At 39.4% G+C, this 23,100-nt stretch overlaps 1 protein-coding gene across 3 annotated transcripts in view; it reads right to left on the bottom strand.

The window, feature by feature from the left end:
- lama2 (laminin, alpha 2) overlaps positions 1 to 23,100 on the bottom strand; it is a 178,323-nt gene that overhangs the window by 75,884 nt on the left and 79,339 nt on the right. For all 3 annotated transcript variants that reach the window (XM_079344159.1, XM_079344161.1, XM_079344160.1), the window contains exons 16-21: positions 22,428 to 22,639; positions 21,713 to 21,824; positions 20,851 to 20,964; positions 17,541 to 17,668; positions 12,834 to 12,920; positions 3,961 to 4,172 (exon numbers count right to left, since the gene is read on the bottom strand). In XM_079344159.1, the coding sequence (XP_079200285.1) occupies positions 3,961 to 4,172; positions 12,834 to 12,920; positions 17,541 to 17,668; positions 20,851 to 20,964; positions 21,713 to 21,824; positions 22,428 to 22,639 (865 nt within the window). The remainder of the gene's footprint in view (positions 1 to 3,960; positions 4,173 to 12,833; positions 12,921 to 17,540; positions 17,669 to 20,850; positions 20,965 to 21,712; positions 21,825 to 22,427; positions 22,640 to 23,100) is intronic.

Raw genomic sequence — 23,100 nt, forward strand, 5'->3', positions numbered from 1 at the left:
CGTGAGCAGCACAATGGTGTGTTGGCTTAATATCAATAACTTATACAAGCTATTCAGTTTGCATAGCTTGTATAAATTGAGTTCTTACTCATGGTAAACAAGCAGCCAAAGACGCAGATATGTTGTGTTATGAGCACAATGATGACATGTTGTGTTTCGGAGCCTTGAGGGGAAATGTTGAGAGAGATGAGACGTTGTTTAATGTATGCAGTTAAACATAAGTTAACTGTGTTTCTTGTTTATTTCTCCACTGACAGAAGCAAGAAGCTGTATGTAATGTCATTGAATGTGTAACACGAGAAATCTTTAAGGTTTGTTAAATGTTCTGGGTATTTGGTTTATTATGGAGGGTTTAGTTTTACAAGGACAACAATAGGAAAATAATATAGAAAGATATCTTCTTTCCTTTTACATCCCAATTTCAATCACCTGACAACACCTCCTTCTAATTAGCTGCAAGATTTCCAGTCTCTCACTCTGCTCCTTCACTTCCAGCTCTGACCTGCACCAGTGCTGAACTCCTGCTCAACCCCACCACCACCCAGCATCCAGCTGGAGGCTCTGACTGGAGGGGGTTTCAGCTATCATCCCATCACTCCTCAAATTTCTGCATCTAAATGAAATCGGTGTAGGAGTGATTAAGTCCTCGACGCCAAAGGGAACTTTATTCTGCTGCAACAAATATTTAAAACAACACAAACTTGACTTATCCCACTGAAATGACATGGAAATCAAAGTTTCTGAGTCAAGCTTGTGTACATTCTCAGCAGTCATCCGGGTCATGGGAATGCAAAGGCGGTCTCAGAGTCGGTTATTGACTGATCACAACATACGCCTCAGGCAACGATGGCAACTTTCTCCTCCGATGTGGTCAGAAGTTAGTGTTAAAGGACTTCCTGTCAAAACTTCTTTTATCTTGTGCAGCATTGTAAACGGTCTTGGTATTAACTTGAGGAGCAACCTTTCGTTCCGCTCCAAAGTAAAGTGCAAATCGCCCCTCCAGATATAGCAGCAAAATGAATGCTTTGATTTCTCAGTTGTATCTCCCAGAGAGGCGCCTCGTTCATCTGTTTCTGGTGGGTCTTTAACTGTGAATATTAAGTTACACTTTTTCTTGTGATTTACTTTCAACTAACGGGCCTGAAGTTTGCTGGAGTGACATCATCATGATGTAATGATGAGTAACTGATGATTTATAAAGGTATTATCAGATTTATAAGCGGTTGTCAAGTCTGTCCTCAAGTGGAAGAAGAAAACAAGAATAAAATGTTTTGTTGAATTGGCTGCTTGATCATTTACGGCGTGAACTCAAGATTGGGGAAGCACAACACCGATTGACATTTGGACACTGTGTTCTGCAGATTGTTCACTCAACTGAAACGTGTGTCAGTTGTACTTGGACGCAAATATCTGTTTATGAAGATTAATAAATCATCATCTGATTACTGATAATGGGAGATGGTATGTCTGTGGATTGTGTTGTCTTTTCCTACATGCCACAAAACCTGCTGATAAGTTATTGGTTGATACCTTTCGGACTATAAACATACCTTAAACAGAAACCAGACCACTGACTAAACCTCAACACTCAATGTAGAATGTAGAGATCACACAAGGTTGACTCCAAATGGACTTGGTCAAAGTTTAAAGATGTTTCGCCTCTCATTCAAAAAGATGCTTTATTAGTGGTTTATTAGTCATCAAACATCACATTGATTGGGGCTTTGTTTTCAAGATATTCTCTTTGTTCAAACTTTTTCATTTTGACTTTATGACTACATGGAGGCCGGTGAGCTTCTGAACTAAACACAACACTGGACAGCCCATTAAGAGGGTTCAAATTGAAATTGTGTAGTTTCCCCAAATCCCTGAAGAGATTATTGATCTTCTGTATGAAGTATCTTTCATTAAGTGTTCGAAACACAAGAAGTATAATTACATTATTGAGCTACTACAGATCCACTTTGTTCCAGTGATCGGACAAATTTGACGGAGTAATTCACTTTTCAACAACTTGCAAACGACGATGCTTCGTGTGAGGAATGGACCGAGGAGTTCATTTTCTTAAATTCCTTCCTCAAACAAATGGCTTCGCGGTAAAGTTTGCCTCTGATATCAAAACCACTTTTATTCTTCAGACTGAATTAAACTCAGCTATTACAGGCAGCAGAAGAAACTGTCTGCAAGATGAGAACTCTGACATCCAAAGAAAAAGTGAAAGATTTCTACAGTCTATTAGTGCGAAAATGGACTTGGCCTGAACTCTGCGGCTTCACTCGATAAAATTCATTAAGACTGGAAGCGATAGGGCGAGCGAGGCAGGCGGAGAGAGAGAGATGGACTGACAGAAGCACAGAGTTGTTGTGTTTTAATAATTCTTGGTGGTCATTCGTCTGGGATCGATAACAGCCCTCCAACTCGCAGACACGAGCAGCCGATCAGCACTGTAGAAGAGCAATAGATCAGGCTGATTAATCAATAATCATTTAGCTGGGTGGAGAGGGGAAACAACTACAGAACAATGAGCTATCAAACACACATTAATACCCCATCCGCCTGCTTCTGCACTTCTCTGATGGTTTTATCTGTCTATGTATTGCTTCTGTCTCTCTGTCTGTCTTTCTGCTCACATGTATTTCTGCCTGCCTGTTATTGTCAATAGAACAGGCTTTTTTATAATGAAGACTTTGACAAACAAGCGCCATCTGTACGTCTGTTTGCTGCCATCTCTTTTTTCCTATATTTAAGTGTTCCCCCTTTCCTTTTTACAGGTAAAGTTTTTCTTCTTACTTTTAAACACAGCTGGCAGTCAGCAGGCCGCTACGACATCACACCTCCTACTAACACAGCTGCTCGTCAATAGAGTCACACACGCACGCACACACACACACACACACACACACACACACACACACACACAAACACACACACACTCTCCAGATGGTGTGCCATCCACTCAGTGTTTTAGTGAAAGGATTAAAACATATCATTTAGCTGAAATTGAGTTTCACATAGGAAGAACAGCTCTTCAGTGTAACACCCCTGCTGAGAATCTGAAGCTGCAATATTGGCTGTTTTATGGTGATCTTTCTTTTTTTTTCTCTCAGTGTTTGAGGAATTCCTGGCAAGTTTCTGTGATATTTCTTTGATAATATATGACAATATCCAAGAAACAAACGCTATCTTTTAAATGGACTTAATGGCATTCTAGTGTTCTGATCACACCACATTTACACACTGACGGCCGAGGCTGCATAAACATCAGTATTAACTTATACACATTCCCACAAAGCTGACGTAGAAGCGGACACAATTTTGAGTCTGTATCTAGCCCAAGGACACTTCAACATGTGCCTGCAGGCGCTGGGGATTGACACCCTGACCTCCGTGTTGAGAGACTACCACATTTATTCAAAGCATGAAGTGCTGCAAACGTTTCTCACGCCACAGTAACATACAACAACAACATCGCGCTTTAAATTCAGGCTTTTACTTACTAACCAAGTAAACCTGTTGCAGGAATTACAACATTTAAAAAGAAAGAACACGCCAATTCTTTTATCAGTGTACTGAACTTGTTGCATCAATTAAGGTGACCGTCATGCACAAGCTTTACATACTACCTATTTGCTATCTATTCTGTAACTATTCTTATAGAAAACATTTCCTACTGGTTACATTTAAGATTTGGCTAGAAAATTAATTTTGTACTACATACTGTAAATCATTGAATTTTTGTAAATCTAATCAGACGACTGCAGTGATGGGCAGTCAAAATAACTGTTTATTTTTCCCTGCTTTTCATTAAATGATCTCCTATATGACTGTAATTATGTCAGTTCTTGTGAATTAACTGTAACTGTGACAAAAATCCCATCAGCACATCAAAGCAACGGATGTATTAAAACCTATTCATTTATCTCTTTATTGTCTCTGGTTGATGTTTCTAAATGTACTTACGTTGGCAGTTCTTGGCTATGATTGCATCTCCGTAGTAACCTTCAGCGCAACTGTCACAAGCTGGGCCGCCATATCCTTGGCGACAGCGCAGACACTGGCCTGTGATTGGATCACAGCTGCCAGGTATGGAGAGGTCCAAGTTGCCATGGCAATCGCAGGGCTGGCAGTAGCTCCCTGGCACAGCCGGCTGGCCGTAGTACCCGTTGGAACATCTAGGAGGCAGCACAGAGACAATAAGGGAGGGTGATGAAGCTGATTCATGTTGGATGTTCTGTACGCAGAATGTGCTGACTGGAGAAAAGACTGAACTGGTAATAGATGGAAGGAATGATGGAATATCATGGAAGCTGATGGATGTTTTTAATTTAGTATCCCCGCTATCCCAATTCGAGCATGTACATGTACACAGTCAGGAATAAGTTCAGTCAATATACTGTACATTCTGCTAGATAACAGTGAATGTATATACAGTATTCAGGGCTGGGCGAAAGGTGTGAACTGGATAAGAATGATGGAATTCAGAATCAGGTAATCTAGCATAATTTGTCTGTATTTATTTTAAACTGGATAATATCCAGCTAATTCAGACTTGCCAAGATTAGCAACCCTAATTACCAGAGCTCTAAACTGTTGTACATGTTCTGTCCACAGGGGGCGCCAACATTCACACAAACTGGAAGTTCCTCACAACGAACTTAAATTGCAACTTGCATTTTCAATTTTCAACTTTCAATTAACACTAAATCCTGTAGGAATTGGCTTATGCAAGGCCAACATGTCATCTTATTTTTTGTTATATTCTAAAAGACATAAGGTCACATGTTTGGAATAAAAACTACTTTCTCACCTCACAACATCATGTTATATTACATCACATAGTGGAGTCCATTCTCTGACTCGCCTTAGATCAATTTAAAGGTGTAAGTAACTGTATCAGTAAACTCTCATGGCTCTCACTCCTCTCTCTATCTCCCACTCTTTATCTCATCATATGTACACAAATACAGAATATATAGTCCACTGTCCTGGCCTGACGAGGATGGTCAGAGCAAGCCATACTGTGAAAAACGAGTTTTTAAGAGCTCAACGCAGTGCAGTGAAGAAACAGAAGATATAATGCGGGTCTGTCTGTAATGCTCCATGCCTACCTTTCTATGACAAGTAATCTGATTCTGAGCTGCAGCCCCACATGCTGTAGTGAGCAGGGGATGTGACTGCATGCATTTACAAAAAGAAACAAAATTAGATTACCTTATCTTCTCCAATTTTCTAATTCTTAATGTTTCTTTAAAGATAGATTTAATGGAATAGCTTAAAGGTTACTTTTTGAACAACTGGGCCCCTAGTAGTATAGTAGAATAGTTATTCATCCACTGCATTGAAAGCAACAAGGATGAACTGCCTGCAAGTGTCTCTTCATTTAAAACAACTTAAGCCATCTATGTTTCCTGGAAGATTCTGCATTCATACCAAAATGTTCGCAAAGGAAGGAGATTTAACAGCAAGCTAACGCCTACATTATTTCATCATCCCACCTGGTAAGCTTTCAAGTTGTAGCAGCAACAGTCATCCTGTTGTTGTTCTCAGACTATAATTTGAGTTTGGGATAATGCTGCATCAAACCTTTTGTAAAATGAAAGGTAGTGCAATAATATGTTTTTGAAAATACTGTTTGATTCTGCTTTCATGTTGCAAACAATACCTGAAATTGCATTTTTTTCCCATAGCTCTCAGGTCTGCAAAAATACGACAGTAGCACATATGTGCTTCCTTGTTTTGGACCAAATAACTGCAGCTATTCATTTTGACTTAATACAGCTACTATAACAACTGCGGTAAACAAATTCAATCAAAATGAGCGATTTCCTAAAATTCAAGCATGTTAAACAACAACAAACTGATCTCCACAGACAAGATCACTAACAACAGCAGGTGTGATCACATGAGAGCTGGTAATCAAATATTCAGGAACAAACGAGCAATAAAGCTCATCTCTCTGACTCATGGAAATAATCAGCTGTGTGCTGCTTGGCTCAGATACCTGTTGCATCATTCATATCAAACATGCAGTCATATCATAGAAACAGAGGCATACACAGATGTGCTCACACAGAACTGGAGGGCAACAAAGCCAAAGTAAACACAAACATATCTCCAGGCAGTTTGATGAAGAACAGGTGATCTCCAGCAGACTGCAGCTTTTTCTCCTGATTTATGAAATACTGTTTTCATCCTGAAGCATTACATGTCGACATGCCACTAACGCTCAAAATAAAAAATGCAAATTCAGTGCGATGCAATAATACACAACAGTTTCCAGTCATTCCTATCTGTTGACAGTTTTAATCAGGCCTGCATGTTGTGACGTTAATATGGGCAGCAGTAGCTCATTCTATCAAGACTTGGGACGGGATCCGGATGGGTTTGGCAAATCTGGAAATTGGTCTGGTAGCTGGAGAGATGCCAGTTCACTTCCTGAGCACTGCCGAGGTTCCCTTGAGCAAGCACCAAACACCACCACCAGCTCAGAACCACTCGCTGAGGACCGCCCTCTCACTCTGACACCTCTCCTTCAGTGCTTTTCCACAGATTTCTGTTTGTGCATATGTGTGTATATTCAACCTAAGTGTCTGTTACATGTTCAAAAACAGGGTGTAAAACTAAAGTAAAACTCCCTTTGCAGAATTAAAATAGGTTTTCATCATATGTAATGTCAATTACCTTTCTACGATATGGTGGCCAAATTATGATCTGCAATAAATATACAAATAATAAAAGATTAAATGTAAGCAATACTTTGTTTCTTGGCTGTGTTCTTCTTTTAACAATACCTTTGTTTGCAGAATGTTCTTCTCAAGTCAAAAATAAATCCAAAATGCAAACGTTTCATTTTTCTGAGGGTAACATGTAGCTATACTTCATCTGACAGCTTGGTTTAAAAGTGTGGCCTACTTAGGCCTCTATCCAACTGATCAAATGTTCAGAAAGTTTTGCTATTTAAATGTATTTCCTGAGTGCCAGTGTCAAGTTACAAATCTCCCACATTTTTAGAAAAGCACTCTCTTACTATACTCCCCACATTTTTGCCGCCTATGGATCGTATCTTGTAACCACGTCCTCTTTGCTCCATGTCTGATCGGGAAGTATACGATGTAAAATATAGAATTTAAAGTAATGGAGCAGTGTCGGTCATACACCGGCCGTTGTCAACAGACTGTTGTCATAGAGACAGGAGGGAGGTCCAGTGCACCCAAACCCTTCATGGAAGTGCTCAGAGCGCACAGCCAGCACTTTTCTGCCCAGAAAAAACACCAAGTGGACACAGGCCCTTATGTTGTAATTAAAATGTTTTTCTGAAGCCCAAGAAAAAAAGTGTATTTACTGTATGTGCTTTCTTTTGACATTTCCAAAATCACAAGTTGTTTTTATTTTTTGAAATTGTCAAGGTCGTACAGAAAAATGTGTGAAAGAAATGCCAAAAACATAAAATATATTCTTGATTGGTACCATTCATTCACTGAAACATAAAATAAAAAGTGGTTGTTAACAGCTTTCTGCAAGGACAAAGAAATGTGTAAAAAGTGGTTATATCAGTCCTAGAGTTTTATTTTCTGTGGTTTGATTAATAAATAACAGAGAGTCAGAGTGCTGCGAAAATATATTAACCTGAGTCTGCTTGGCCGTGTCAAGAGCCACTGCTACCAAATAAAACAGACCTTCGCTGAAATAAAGCTCCACAGGCTGAAAAGGGAATAAGATGAAAGAGAAAAAAGGAGAGAGAGTGCGTGTGTGAGTGTGTGTGTGTGTGTGTGTGTGTGTGTGGTGGAGAGGTGAGGGGAAAGGTTTTCACATTGAAAAGAGAATTGAATTTAGAGAGGAGGGAAAAGAAAGGAGAGAGGGAGAGAGCGTGAAAGAGTCAAGAGCAGCCAGCCATTATTACCACTGACCCTCTTGGTACTCAATAGAGCTGGTTTATTAGCTGCTGTGTGTGTGACGTGTGTGTGTGCATTTTTGCTGTAGTGTGTCGCTTTCTGCGAGTGTTTCTGTCAGTGTGTGTGTGTGAAGCGCTACAAGTACATTCTGTTGGTTGCAGCCATCTCACTTTTTGATAGGAGGAGCATTTTCTGAAAATTACATTGTGAGTCCTCTACACTATATACTGGTGCTGGTGGCATGTGCATGTGCGTGTGTGTGTGTGTGTGTGTGTGTGTGTGTGTGTGTGTGTCTTTGGCCTGAAGAGGAAGACATGGTATTTTTAGTGTAGGGTCCAGAGTGTTTAAAGAAGATATATTGGGGTCCTCCACCTGGTTAAAGCCTTCAGAGTGAACAGGAAGTGGACAGTGAGCACAGTTGGTACAGAGTTACAGAAGGGAAGGGTTCTTTTAAGTTATGTTCTTTTATTTTTAGTTTCACAAATCAGGCGCCAGGGGAGAACCAACTCTGCTCCTCCCTTATGTGATTTTCCATAACTCTTTAAGTATTCATGATTCTCTGTGAGCTACTGTAGATATTCTGTTAAATTGTTACCAGGAAGTAAAGAGGGACTTTTTTTTATTAAAATTGTTTTAAATGTATGTAATGATGTAGTGAGATGTAATTGAAAGTTTTCAAATATTTCAAAGTCAATCTTGGGACTGGTTCCAAAGCTCAGTCATGCACATCCTCTCACTTTCTCTCTGTGTGAGAGGGGGACAGTGGGAGTGGGTGGATCTGGGACGTTGAGGATCCCTATTTGGTCTTCCCCAGGTGTCGTTGGACTTACCGGACGGGCACCTGTGGATGTTTGGGTTGTGGTGGCAACAAGATGCCATATGGAGGGTTGTGATGGTTATTGGCGGGTGTGATACGAGGGAGTGGTTGGGAACGATTTATCTCGGTTTTATGATTAATCCTCACATCCCTAACAACTACTCTAAGTAACATTAACAATAATCACAGCAGCCACATTACATTTACTTCTAGATGAATAGCTTCATATCAATCACACAATAACATCGCATAAGGTCAAGTCACTGCTAAATCTAAATGACCTTATGAGAACAATCACATACAGATGTATTTGCTGATGCAGTATTGAGCAGCTTAAAGTGTTAAAGACAGCTTATTGTTAGTAAGCTGCATTAAACCACTTTCAGCTGAATCCTAAATGGCTCTTATGTACAGGAAACTGCAGAGCAGAATCACTCAGCATGGGCGGAGAAGTGTTGCTTATTCAGTTAAAGCCTGTAATACAGACAAATTGGCACATTACAATTAATTACCATTAACAGCAACAAAAGCACTGTTGATAATGGAGTGTAATGGCAGGTAGTGCATAGGAGGTATCAATTAGTAAGTAATAGAACAAGCAACAACCAAGTGCTGATTTCCTCTTTAACACAGTCAGCTGTGATAAAATATTGTTTTGTGTTATTATGTCGACTCCAATGTGTATCCAGTTTCTCTCTCCTTTTCTGTTTACCAGCTGTCCTACCTCCCTGACTGACTGGAGACACCATATGGGATGAGTGCTTTACACACATGACCACCAGAATGTACAAACAGTAGAGAGAAGCATGAAGCTGTGCATTACACAACATGCATTTGGACCAAAACCAGCATGATCACGTCACAGGTCACAACAAAGCAGCTCTGACAATAGTACGATTGTTAACCGAGCTTTATCTCATCACTGTTGAGATCATTTCTGACCATGCCTCTGAAATGTACATACCATATTAGAGAAATCTATACCAACACGATATCTGATTGCATCTTAAAGAGGACACATTATCCCCCTGTTTCACCTTTTCAAATAGTACCCTGTGGTCTAAATGAAACATCTGTGCTGTGCTTGAATCAAGCATCAAAGGGTTATACAGGGTTTGTGACCCTGTATAAACCAGCTCCCTCTGAACGCTCTGTTTTGGTGTGTAATATGATGACATGAAACACGATGATGATTTCATGACATTTCCTCTTTAATAAACTGTACAATATCACACCATATCATTTTGTATCTGATATTTGTGTTTCATGTTGTGTATTATATTTCATTTGAGCATGCTGCATTGTATTATTATGGACCATACTGTATTGTCACATATGATATTGTACCATATCCCTTTGTATCATAACGTACCATATTGTTGCAAACCTGAACTGTACTGTACTGAATACCATTTTGTATCATACTGTGTCAGAAGGAATTGGCACCACGTTTCACTGTAGCCAATTGTAAAAGGAGTACCAAATAAAGAGGTCAACAGTCAACTGGTACTGGTGTGGATCATTATGTTATAGTGGTTATTAGTCTGTTTGTACTTCAGTGTAGAGGCCTCAATTGGACTGACAAGATATCAAAAATGTACTGACAATGAGTCCGCTTGCTTTCCAGTGTTTATAAAAAGACTTCATTGCAGACAGAGAGATTCTGCTGTGGACAGCACGGCGGGGCATGCAGACTATTCATGTCATCAAGCTGAGGCTGTGGCCATGACCAGCTCTCTTTCTTTAATGGCAACACACAAACAAGGTCTGGAAAAAGTGCAACAGAACACCTCTTTGGAGTTCTGTTTGGAACACTAACACACAGTATTTAGTTAGCTAAAACTCATTCATTTAAAACAATAGTCATACAAAGTGTAGCCAACTCTGAAAGGAATTTAATCTAGCTCTTCAAGACAAGGAAAACAGAACATTTTCTTACAAACGAGCATGGCACCATTAATGCTAACCAGAAGAAAATCCCGCCAGCACACTGTAGAAAAGGTATGTCTTAAAAAGCACACTATGGAGTCCACACTTGATTTTCATGGCCTTAAAGGAAGCACTTTCTGTTCAGTGTCATCAGTTCGAGTCCCAGTGCAGGCCACAACAGCTCTCGCCCACGCCCTGTGTAGCAGCCCCACTCTGACATCTCTCCACTAATGCATGTCAACAGCTCCTGTTTGTGCATGTGTGTATTTCAGGCCTGTGTGTGAGAAGCATGATTCTTAATAACGAGGAAAAGTGAAAACCAGAATTTTCCCTCTGGGAATAATAAAGTATGCGAAATTCAAAATAAAATAAATAAACCCCTAAATGAATGGTAAATAAGGTTATCATAAGAAGCGGATGAGAAGTACTTTAGGTTTCTAGGTAGACTGTCTTGCAATTTTCCTCGGCCAAAATCATCACGTATCACTAAAAATTGAATGCATCAAAAACACATTATTCCTATCCTATCAACATTTACGTATTCAGAATGTAAAGAGGATGAAAAATATCTATAAATGGATAATTAAAAGTTTAACTGCAACATAAAAATCTAACAAAACACATATCTTTTTTTTCTCAAAACTGGCAACCCAAACTTTGTTCTTTTGTTGGACTTTATGAAACCACTTTCAAAAGTGACCCACAGGAAACTATAAACGGTTTAAAGTAACAATATGTTTGTTTGCTTTTATGCATGCACATCGCCTCTCTAACAACTACAGACTTCAATCTAAGACTGAAAATAAGGACATGTTTATTTTTCAGCAACAAGGCCACTACCTCATGACAAATGAGTTAACATATAAACATGCATTTTGTATACTCACTGAGTTACAGACACACATGTGCATGCCTGAACACATAAGTATACTTATTCATGCAGTCAAGTTATAATGAAAGCGGTATAGCAGCCATTCAGTACATGGCTCATTTCAACAATACAGACTCGACAATGATCAGCTGCTCTCACATGTTCCCCTCAATGTCAGCTCATGTTGCTGTCCAACAAAAACTTAGCACAAGGCTTAATGACTCTATCGGCTGAAAAGTAGAGCGACAAGGTTCATTACTTAACTTTATTCAGCTGACAAAAGAGAATCATTAAATGGATCTGAACATGTACATTTCAGCTCAACACAACAAAACAGTCCAAATAAAATAGCCAGCCTGGTTTAAAAAAAAAAGAGACTATATTTACTCATGACAGTAGAGCCTGAAGATTTAACAAGACTAGCATCCAGAGAGATGTCTCATTAGCCCTGGGTTGGTAAAGAAGCTTGCAGCTAATGGAACAAGAACGTCACTCAACTTGTAAATGTGCTGCGGACAGAAAACTAGATGGACAGCAAGACATATGGTGCTCAACAACAGTTAATGAGCAGCAGCTTCTATTTCCATTTGGAGTTGGCTGAAGACAGGCCTGATTTATTGTCTATTTTCTAAAAGTCACTCTTATAAAAGACAACAACCAGATCACCTTTATTTCAAGATCAACACACACATCCAATGTTGTATTTAGCTTGGTTCTAATGCTGCAAATAAGTCTTGAAAGAACTCCAAAAGTGGATCTAAACAAATGTCCAGGTACACTTTTGACACTAAACTTCCTAATCAAGGCGAAACCTAAAGGCTGTAAAGTGAGAGCATTGAGTTACATGCAGCTTATATATTTTATTTAAAGGGATACTTCACCCATTTACATGAAGCTGTGTATCATTAGAAACATGGTAGTAGTGTTGAATGGTCGTGAATCCAACCCTCATTTTGCCCTGAGACGAGAAAAATGTGTTTTTCTTTGCCTGGAAGTTTTCTTCATGTGATGCAATATGGCGCTTTTTGCATCACATGAAGAAAACTTTCAAGCAAAGAAAAACATATTTTTCTCGTGAAGTCTCTCAAATGGGTGAAGTATCCCTTTAACATCATTTCATGTTGTCTTTATTTTTTCTGCATTTACTGGAATGCATCGAAACACCACGACAAAACACTTGTGTGGGTTTTTAACTTTTTGTGTATTGTGTTTTATGTGTTTCTCTGTGTGTATGTGTGTGTGTGTGTGTGTGTGTGTGTGTGTGTGTGTGTGTGTGTGTGTGTGTGTGTGTGTGTGTGTGTGTGTGTATGTGTGTGTCCGTTACCTGTCACATCGCGGCCCTGTGTATCCAGGCTGACACCGGTCGCACTGCAACTGCCCTCCTTCACTCAGGTAGCAGGTGGGGCTGAAACTTTTGTAGTTGCCATGAGGACGTTGTAGTTGTTGTTGTAGTTGTTGTTGTTGAAGTCGGTGGCGTTGTCCCAGTGTGGCGAGAGGGAGGAAGAAGAGGAGGAAGAGGAGAGGAAAGAGACGAGTTAAGGCCATTGTTTAACTCCCCTCTCTCTCACACACACACACACCTGTTGATCTTACTTTCACTTTTGAAAAAAACATAAACAACTCAAGACTAAATTTTCTCTCTTGCACACCCACACTTCTGTACTTCCACACAACACCCCTGAATTTCACAAAACTCTTCCTCTCCGCGAACTGTAACCTAAATGAACTCAGAGAGAGAGAGAGAGAGAGAGAGAGAGAGAGAGAGAGAGAGAGAGAGAGAGAGAGAGAGAGAGAGAAAATTGATAGTCTCTTTCCCTCATTCTGTCGCCCTCCCACTTCCATATACTATAGATAGTTCTGCTGGCTCGGGTTCCAGGACACACACTGACTCACTGAATGACTGTCTGACTTGCTAACTGAACGACGCTAGCTGCATGCTGGCTCGCTCAAAGTAATGTTGAGCGTTTACAGGCGCTTCAAATCAAAGCCTTAAAAAAACGAATGGAGGATCAATCACAGTGAGGTTGAACTGGTCTTATATGTCTTTACTGCTGAATCGGGAGATGAGGACACATTTTGTCTTTAGGGAAGATAACCCTGAACAAAAAGAAGTCAAATGTAAAGAATGCAGAAAAACTGTTTCAAAGAAAAGCAAGTTATTCATATTCTACTGTTTGAGAGAACCTCATTTCTACTTCAAAACCAAGATTTGTCGTTTTTATTTCAAGGGATGCTCTGATTTCAGTTCAGAATGTTTAATAGATAACCACAAAATAGTTCATCAGTTTTGCACTCTTTCATAAAAAAACATATCCCAGCTTTCATAGTTGTGCATTACACTAACACTAACAATGTTTACTTATAAAATAACAATAATAACAGTTTTCTAAATATACGAGTACACTACAAATCAGACAAATAATGTCTTCATATTCAAGCACTGCAAGAAGTACTTTCATATAACCAGGGATAGAGACAGGAAAAAAGATAAAGGTATATAATCAAACCTAAAGTTAGTTTGTAAACAGGTGATGGAGCTGAGATTAGTGTCTGTCTGGAGTAAAGGCAGATAAAAGATTAAGTAAAGTAATTCAGCTAATCAGAAACATGATGAGATAGCCTAAATTTAATTACAGCCCCTTGATATATCCTGATATATCAAGTCATTTCTGGCAACAACACCCCAACCTACATGATGTCAAATCTGTAGAAAAAGGTTTCATTCCAGAGTGAGACTCAGCCAGAAAGCATTTGGAAAGTGTCAGTGCCAAGGCAGAACAAGCATCCAAATGAGCCTCTCCAATAATAGAAGCCATTAAATCTTTTCATCTACATGCGCTCCACATCGACAGAAACATACAAAAGATGTCGATTTGTTGGTGAATCTTTTCAATCCTGGAAGTATTGAAGCCTTATACAAGGGTTCAATGTGCAAAGTTCAGGTGACTCACATGTCACAACCCGGCTCGTGGGTCATGACAAAGGGAAATTATAAGTTAATGACAAAATCTAGTTTAGTTTAGTTTTATTTCAAACATTTAAAGATAAAAGGAAAAGAAAAAAGAGAGAAGAAAACGAAATGTTAAAAAAGTAATATGGACAAACAATGAATTAGATCATACAAAACAAGCTCTGAAATACTTTCAATAGAAATGTAATGTACACGTCCGAAAAGGAGTGGGAAGGAGTATACACTTATTTATAAATTAGGTAAATGAATGTGAAATAAGGAGAGTGGTGAGGTGTGTTTAATCTGTGCGTGTGAAAACGTTGAAGCAATGTTGAAGAGTGCACTAACATGAAGAACTAAAGCTACGAATGTTCATCGGCCTGGCTGTGAGAGAGAGAGAGAGAGAGAGAGAGAGAGAGAGAGAGAGAGAGAGAGAGGCATAGGAAGCTGGGCATTTAGATCATGGAAATGATGACAACACCATGGCACCTCAAAGAAAAACTTGCACACACACACACACACATAAACTCTCTCTCTCTCTCTCTCTTTCTCTCTCTCCTTCTCTCTCTCTGCTTAGAATGCATTTTTCGGGATGACAAATGCAAAAACTTCAGACATTTGGGGTCATAAAAAAACAATGGCTGATATATTTGCAAAATAATGTATTCAACACAGACCTCATAGGTTTAGATTATTATCCATGGAAACTAAAAACCTTACGAATAGTTCCTCTATTTTTCTCTTGGATGTCCGCACATCTGTCTGGCAATTTGAGATCGAGCTGATTGACAATAAAAGACGATAATGAACTGTCTTAGCGGTACAATGGTTCAGCTTAGGGGTCAATAAAGAGGACAATAAACTGGTTTCTAGTGATCTGCAGTAAATGACCACCTTGATGAAACTAACATCGACATCACTTTTTCAGATGCTCATAACAGCTATTACTGCTTACAGGAACAAAGTGACTGACTGACTGGCTATTTGAGTGATTGGCTTCAGTGAACCTAAGCGACAGGACGGCTATTTTGAGCGTCTGAAAGAGCCGCCACCTTCGGGCTATTATTACTGCAGGGTGAGGGGGGAGGAGGGGGAGAAAGGGGAAGGAGGGAGGGAGACAGAGAGAGATGTTTCTTTCTTTAGCTCGGAGAGTTTTCGACGTGACGTGTCATGACTGCATCAAGATTCTCAGCTGCTGCTGACAGTGTGTGTGTGTGTTTGCGTGTGTGCGCGCGCTCCAGCACATGCTGGCAATATTTTGTTGCTAACATGCAGCATCTCTCTAAACACTTAAGAAATCTGCAGACAATTAAACCCTTTATTTTCCACTTACAACAAATATAAAAGGTTACATTTTCATGTCTGAAAAGTCTGAACCCAGCAAATAGTTTCAGTTGAACTTTCTGTTGCTCGTAACAAATGCTACTGACACAATTTGAAGGTATCCTACCTGACATTGTAAAATCCATATTTTTAGATCTTTGACATAACACATGAATATTGTTCTACAGCACTCTCAAAATATCCTGAAGGGAAAAAAAATGCATCTTACTTGTAACTTTTGATTCACGATTTGTTTTTTTCAAGTGAGCTGTCTCGATACACACACACACACACACACACACACACACACACACACACACACACACACACACACACACACACACACACACTATGAGGCTTAGCTTAGTGAGTGCATGTGTTTGTATCCTAGACAGATTTTTGTGCTGTACTTTCTATGACTTAAAGCTGGAGAGGAAGACATTACATTGTCAAACACAACATGCTTATTTATCCTCATACTAGGTAAATCTCTTCATTTATACAGATTTTTTATCCATTTATTTAGTTTGAGTTCTTCATCTGACACCTGATTTAACATACCTTCACCGGTACTGATGACTTTAATGGTGCCCAATAACATTTTTTTTTTAAATCTAAATGGGAATTAACAGTAGCTGACTTGGTTACAACAGCTGGAAGTATCCCACAGCCCACCGTGGATAATGAAGCGTCCACAAAAGGTATCTCATGCTTTAGATGTATATCTGCTATGTGTTCAGAGTATTGCGGTTAATAAGGAGTGGCAGCTGCAGTTCAAGTTAAAGCTCCTGCGGGAAACTTTCATCTTGTCAATGTTGGCGCCCCCTTGTGGACGAAGCGGTACCTTGTGTCTTTCTGCTGTTCTTGTCTCTGACTGTCTCCTCTCAGGAAATAAATCAAACAAATAACTCACTGCAAATGTTTACTGTGAAAAATGCAGCTTTCCATGAATTACCTCATCCCTCTGCAGCTTGTACACACAAAGATAACTATGCAGAAAGAAGAAATCTTCCTGGTCCAATTTACTTTATAATGTCATATAGATACCAGTATTTATTTCAGTCAGTTTCATACCTAGGTAAACAGTCCGAACAAGTGCTTTAAGAAGAAAAGCAGACGCCACATGAAGTAATTCAGTGATTTACTGATGCCTGCTTCCTGTATAGATCATAACCTTGGCTGCTTGTGTGAAGAAAGCGATGATTGGAATCGGATTGGATCTCTTTTGAATCTGATCAATGAGGAATGTGTCAAAGGCTTTCAGTGTGACAGAACTGTTCCTTTAGTCAGACATGAGTTTGCTGCTTTTTTAAAGTACATTTTCTGCAGATACTTGCTGTAACTTGATAAACCGACCGTGATGGGCGACTGTGAGACAGCATGAGCAGATTTCTACATAAGAGGAAAGGTTTGCTGAAAGGTTCTTAAATGTCTTAATGACTTGTGGGAGGTTTGAGCTCACTTCTGTTAAGTTTTTCAGCCACAGTTTTATTGATTCTGCCAACTGTGATGACATTTTCACCTACAGCGATGATGTTCCTCCGCTCATGTTGGCGCTTTTACCTGCCGTGATGATATTTCCATTCATGTCATTACATTTGCTCCTACCCACAGCCTCTTTATGTGGTTATACGCTTTAAAGACAACTAAAAATATTCCTCGAGGGTCATGACAGAAAAAGGTAAAAAAGTAGAGGAGAAGACTATGAAGAGACAAGTCAAAATCAGCCATGAAATCAGAAGTGACTGTTGAACATACTTGTTACTTGGAAGGCTGAGCGGGCAAGTGCATAGCCGACAGTCCGTAGGTGCTCCTTGAGTGGCATTGCCATAGAAACCAGGTAGGCAGGTGTCACAAGAGGGGCCTATGGTGTGATGGGAGCAGTCCTGGGAGGGGGGGGGACAGATTTAAGTTATTATGTATCAGGAAAAGAAAGGAAAGAGTCAATGAAAACTGAACTATGCAACTCGTGTCTGCCGTTTTTCGACTTCTTTTGAACATTCATGATTTATGTTGATCAATTTTAACTCTGTTTCCCCAGCTCCCTTCAACTGTATACTTGTCTTTTATTGAGTTTTAATACTGCATAGAGTGCTCTGAAAAGACTCAGTTAATGTGCTGTACAAATAAGACCGAGCCTTTAAAATTGTTGTCCTTTTTAAATTGATTATGTTACATTCTGTTTATTTTCAGTGTTTTCTTTTGTTTACTTCTTTTATCGCTTTACATGGTAAACAATAATGTGTATTAAACATGCTCAACAGGAAGTAGACTACAGTACTGTTATCCTAAAATTATGAAGCTAAATAATTTGCTTCTTATTAGGTTTTGAAGTTTATGCCCAATGAGGATGAAAGTTAGGAAACAAAGAGTTAAATGTGCACCTGCTTTTACTGATAATCAGTATCGCACATGGGAAAAGTAACACACTGATAATCTCAGGGGTTGTAGCACAGCATCAAGAAAATCCGACATTTGTTGATAGATAAAAACAAAGCTGTTAGTGATTAACTGGAGCTGTCAAATCGCATCACTGTCAAGCCGACAGCAGCAGGAAGAACAATCAGAAGAAGGTCAGGGTTAATAATGGGGTTCAAGAGGAGCGCCACATTCTGTTGTAATAGCAACACGACGTAATCTCAAGTACATACTCATCCACTTTGTCAATAATTCTCGCAAAGCTGGCATTTGATTGGCTGATAATTTACTCAAAGCTGATGAGCACATTTTTGATCTTTGATGCTTATTTGAAATACAAACAGTAAAACACCTCATGATGATTTAACTACAAGGGTGTTAAGATGTTGGACATGAATTAATTAGATGTATTTTAATTCTGACTGTTTAATAAAAACATTGTATTATTATTAATTCCTCAGCATCAATTTTTAATGTGTTTAATAATGTCTCCATATTTCTCTGTGGCTAATGTCAAAAGATAAATGTGTGAGATGACCAGCAATGTCATGATATCAGGTGTGGCTCTGGTCTCCCTGTGACTTATTTATATCAATATATAATAGCAACTGAAGCTACAGCTTTTAAAAATCTAGATGACATAAAGTGTTTGATTGGTCAGTGACATTCAGACTAACATTTTGTTTTTTGGGGAGATCAGGATGTTTCCCTGTTTTAGTCATCAAAGCTTTAAAAACAGCAGTAGATGTGTGTGTGTGTGTGTGTGTGTGTGTGTGTGTGTGTGTGTTACTGCTGAAACCCACTGAACACACATACACAAATACAGTGTGAGGAAAACTTGACATCATCTCACTTTCACACTTGCACACTAACACTCTTACATGCAGACACACACACACACACACACACACACACACACACACACACACACACACACACACACACACACACACACACACACACACACACACACACACACACACACACACACACACACACACACACACACACACACACACACACACACACACACACACACACCCTCCCTGTTTGTTTTTTCTGACTATAGTTGAATGACTGAATGATGCTATAGGTCAACACAGTATGTGTGTGTGCTTGTGTTTGTCTGTGTGTGTAGGTGTGTAGGTTGTATTTATATGAGACAGATTGATTGTCTGTCCGTCTGGCTCTGTGTATGTTTTTTTTTATCTTTTTACTCTGACATATCCCAGCATCCTCCTCATCTATAATGAAACATAACATGGTAATACTAAACCCAAAGCTCACTCTGTGTGTGTGTGTGTGTGTGTGTGTGTGTGTGTGTGTGTGTGTGTGTGTGTGTGTGTGTGTGTGTGTGTGTGTGTGTGTGTATCATTGCGTTTGTGTGTGTGTTTAGTTTCATGCTTACTGACAGCTTGGGCCTGAGGCAGTGTGCAGACAGAGGAGTGACAATGTGTGTGTGCAGCTGCACATAGGCAGGATGGCATGAGTGTGTGCATGCATGTGAGTGTGCATCTCCCCAGTTTATGAATTGTGTATTAGTGTATACAAATATGAGTGTGTGGATGTATTTGTAAAGATAGAGTGCACGGTGTTAAAATGATCCTCTAACGGCCGCTGGAGGGAGATTTTCTTAAAAAAAACGACATTGAAGAATTCCCTTCTCACCAATATTCAATATAAAAATCAATTTGTTTCCCCCCTACATGTTGTTATTGTTTTAATGAATGGTTTATGCTGCTCTGATTTACATTCTTGTTGAATAAAATACATCGAGCTGGAATATCCTGAAAATATATTAACAGCTTACTGCTTATTTGGCGTCATGGTCCATTTCAGCAGCCTCTGAAGGATTACACGGATGCTACATTCATGTTATATGCAGTTAATAGGATGAACACTCATCTATAAATTGACTATACGTGTGAGAAATCCAGGGCTCCCAATCTACCCAGTTAAATATCTCAATTAATCATCCTGAAATTAATCTATGGTTGGGAATGTAGGCGTGTTGTCCGTTAAAAACCGACAATATCGTCAGCTCATTTACTCATAATGTCAGGTGATGTCCTGTTATACCTTAATGATGATATACAGGCTGACAGCTTCATGAGTAAGAGGAGGAATAGCAGTGAATTAAGTGTAGAACTAGTGCACCACATAAGCATTTTCTAACAGTTACAAAGCAGCAACTTTCAAAAGATACTGTTTTTTTTCTGTTCAGGTAATAATAATAATATAAAATCTTTATTTGTGTAGCACTTTTCAAAACAAGTTACGAAATACGTTACATACAATTAAAAGCCAAGGAGCAACAGTTTATAAAAAAAAAAACATAACACATGGTAATGAAGTCTAAAATAGTGAGCTGAAAGAAGACAGGTTATTCACTTCCTGATCTCCACCAGCAGGTCACTCCTCAACTCAAGACTCGGTCACTTTTAGTTTTGAGGTTAGACCCAGGAATAGGAAGTAATGACCTACCCGAGAATCTCAGGCTGCAATGTCGCTCTTCATGTCGTCTTAGAAAAGAAACCTGTTTTCATGTTTTTTGTTCTTGTTGGGTTTTTTTTGTCATCAATTGAAAAGACTGAATAAAGCAAAACGATCAGACAGAAAAGTATCTTCATCAGATCATTTGTCATCTTACCAGGCAGTGTCCTGTTACTTCATGGCATTGTGTAGCGTGTCCGTGGCAATGACAAGCCTCACACACACCGTTGTATAGATTTCCATTAACCCTTCGAAAACCACTAATGCAAGTCTGAAAAACACACACACACACACACACACACACACACACACACAAAGTTAAAGGACAGGAGGACAGACAGAGTTGTCTTTAAGCTGCTGTAGTGTGGAGCAATCACCCAGTGACGCTCTATTTAGCACCTCAAGTGTGTTTACGTTTGTTCAACTCAGTGTGCTTTACCGTCAATGTTTGTGTGTGTGGTACTACTGTATGTCTGTCTGCACGCTTGGGTGTGAAATAAGTGTGTGCATGTGCATGTGTGTGTGTGTGTGTGCTTGTGTGCGTGTGTGTGTGTCGAAGTAAGTTGTGAGACTGTAACTAACTACTCAACCTTGGACAATATTTTCATTAGTCATTTCAGTAAAGCGTTAAAATAGAGAAACAGACTTTAAGCCTTGTTTAGTTAACTGAATGTGTTACTGCATGTCATTAAAAAAAGAATATTTAAAAAACACACGTACCTAATGACCTACCTACTTTTTTTCCTATATGGATGAAGATGACTTGAAAAAGCTTACACTCAGAGATATTTTATCTGCACAGTCACTATTTCTAGACTTGCATGGTCCATTTCAAATAAGTTCTTGATTTTTTTTACACATTGAACTTGTAAACCTGTTCTCATGACTGATGCCCCTTTGATGATTTGTATTTAATTTAATGTTTAAAGCTTCTGTGAGGCGCTTTTAGCTGGTTATGAAACAGACAATAAATATTTTTTCCTTTTGTGTAAGTGTGAATTATTCTTTAGTGTGTTTACCTCACAAGACGTTCCTGCATACCCAGCTGGACAAGAGCAGATTTCTACAGCTGAAGCTCTCTTCCCACCTCTGGCAGCGGGATTAGCTTCCTGCATCGAGAATGAGTGGAGTCTACAAACACAAACACAAACACACACACACACACACACATACAAAAGTCATGAGGCACAGTGGGGGTTTATCTAGTTTTACACTCAAATATACTCCTTCACTTAAGTAAACAGCCCTATTTGGCTGATTAGTCTTTAAGAACTTTTATGAGCTGGGTTCATCCTCTCAGGCAGAATTAAGTTGCAGGCAGCAATAAGCTTCAGCAATTAAACAGACAACATAATGTAGAGGCAACAGAAGGTTAAAGGAGTGTGATGCAGAGCCGAAGAAAGAGAGTCTCAGCTCAGTTATGTTTCATGGGGGTAATTCTGGTTTAAAGCAACCTAGAGTTTACATAATTGCTGCTGTGAGCATATTTAAACAGCTGTAAAAAATCTCACCGTTACGAAAATGTGTTTATTCCTGTTTTTCAAAACTGTAAGGGTTATTTGTATTATAACTGCATTTTTAAAATGCAAAAGAAAAGTCTTAACAGTACATTTGTTTGTATGAACAATGAAGGAGTTACACTTCATGAGAGAGTAGCTAAAGTTGCATTGAATCCTATGGAAATGCTAAAATGTGTTTGAAATGAATGACGAGTTTATCTGAAGGCAGTTGTACCTGTACACAGCGCTGGGCTCTGTGCTATAGGAGGCCCGCACCATCACTTTGTTCACATTAGCCAGCACAGACAGAAAATCTCTCCGACTGATCGGCTGTGCAGTCTCGGACACCAGGAAGTTCTCTGGGAGGAGAGCAATCTGATTGGTGCTCGGAGACGACGGGTACACGGGCTGGCCAAAACGTCTGTCGATGATCTTGATCCCGCCTCCCTGGAAGAGTAAGTAAAACAGAAAACTTTATTTTTCCTTTGTTGAAGTTCACTTTTAAATTAATACATCTTCAGAGGAGTCTTTAGAACATCAATTCAGCATGACAAGTCTTTCAGAAAGGACTATGATATTCAACTGATCAGGAAAGGAGGACAGTAAGAGTGAATGATGTGTCATTAGGTAATGAGCTGAGGTTTCTATTGACGTTTTGAATGGACTGAATACAAAGTGAATTGAGGCCGGGCCTGCTATCTGACTATCTCTTGTTGAGAACAGATCAATGGCATGTAGCGCCTAATGCAGAGTGACAACTACTGATGGAGAGAGAGAGAGAGAGAGAGAGAGAGAGAGAGAGAGAGAGAGAGAGAGAGAGAGAGAGAGAGAGAGAGAGAGAGAGAGAGAGAGAGAGAGAGAGAGAGAGAGAGAGAGAGAGAGAGAGAGAGAGAGAGAGGAGGCTTAAG

The sequence above is a fragment of the Symphodus melops genome (genome assembly GCF_947650265.1).
Source record: "Symphodus melops genome assembly, chromosome: 1".
Taxonomy (NCBI): domain Eukaryota; kingdom Metazoa; phylum Chordata; class Actinopteri; order Labriformes; family Labridae; genus Symphodus; species Symphodus melops.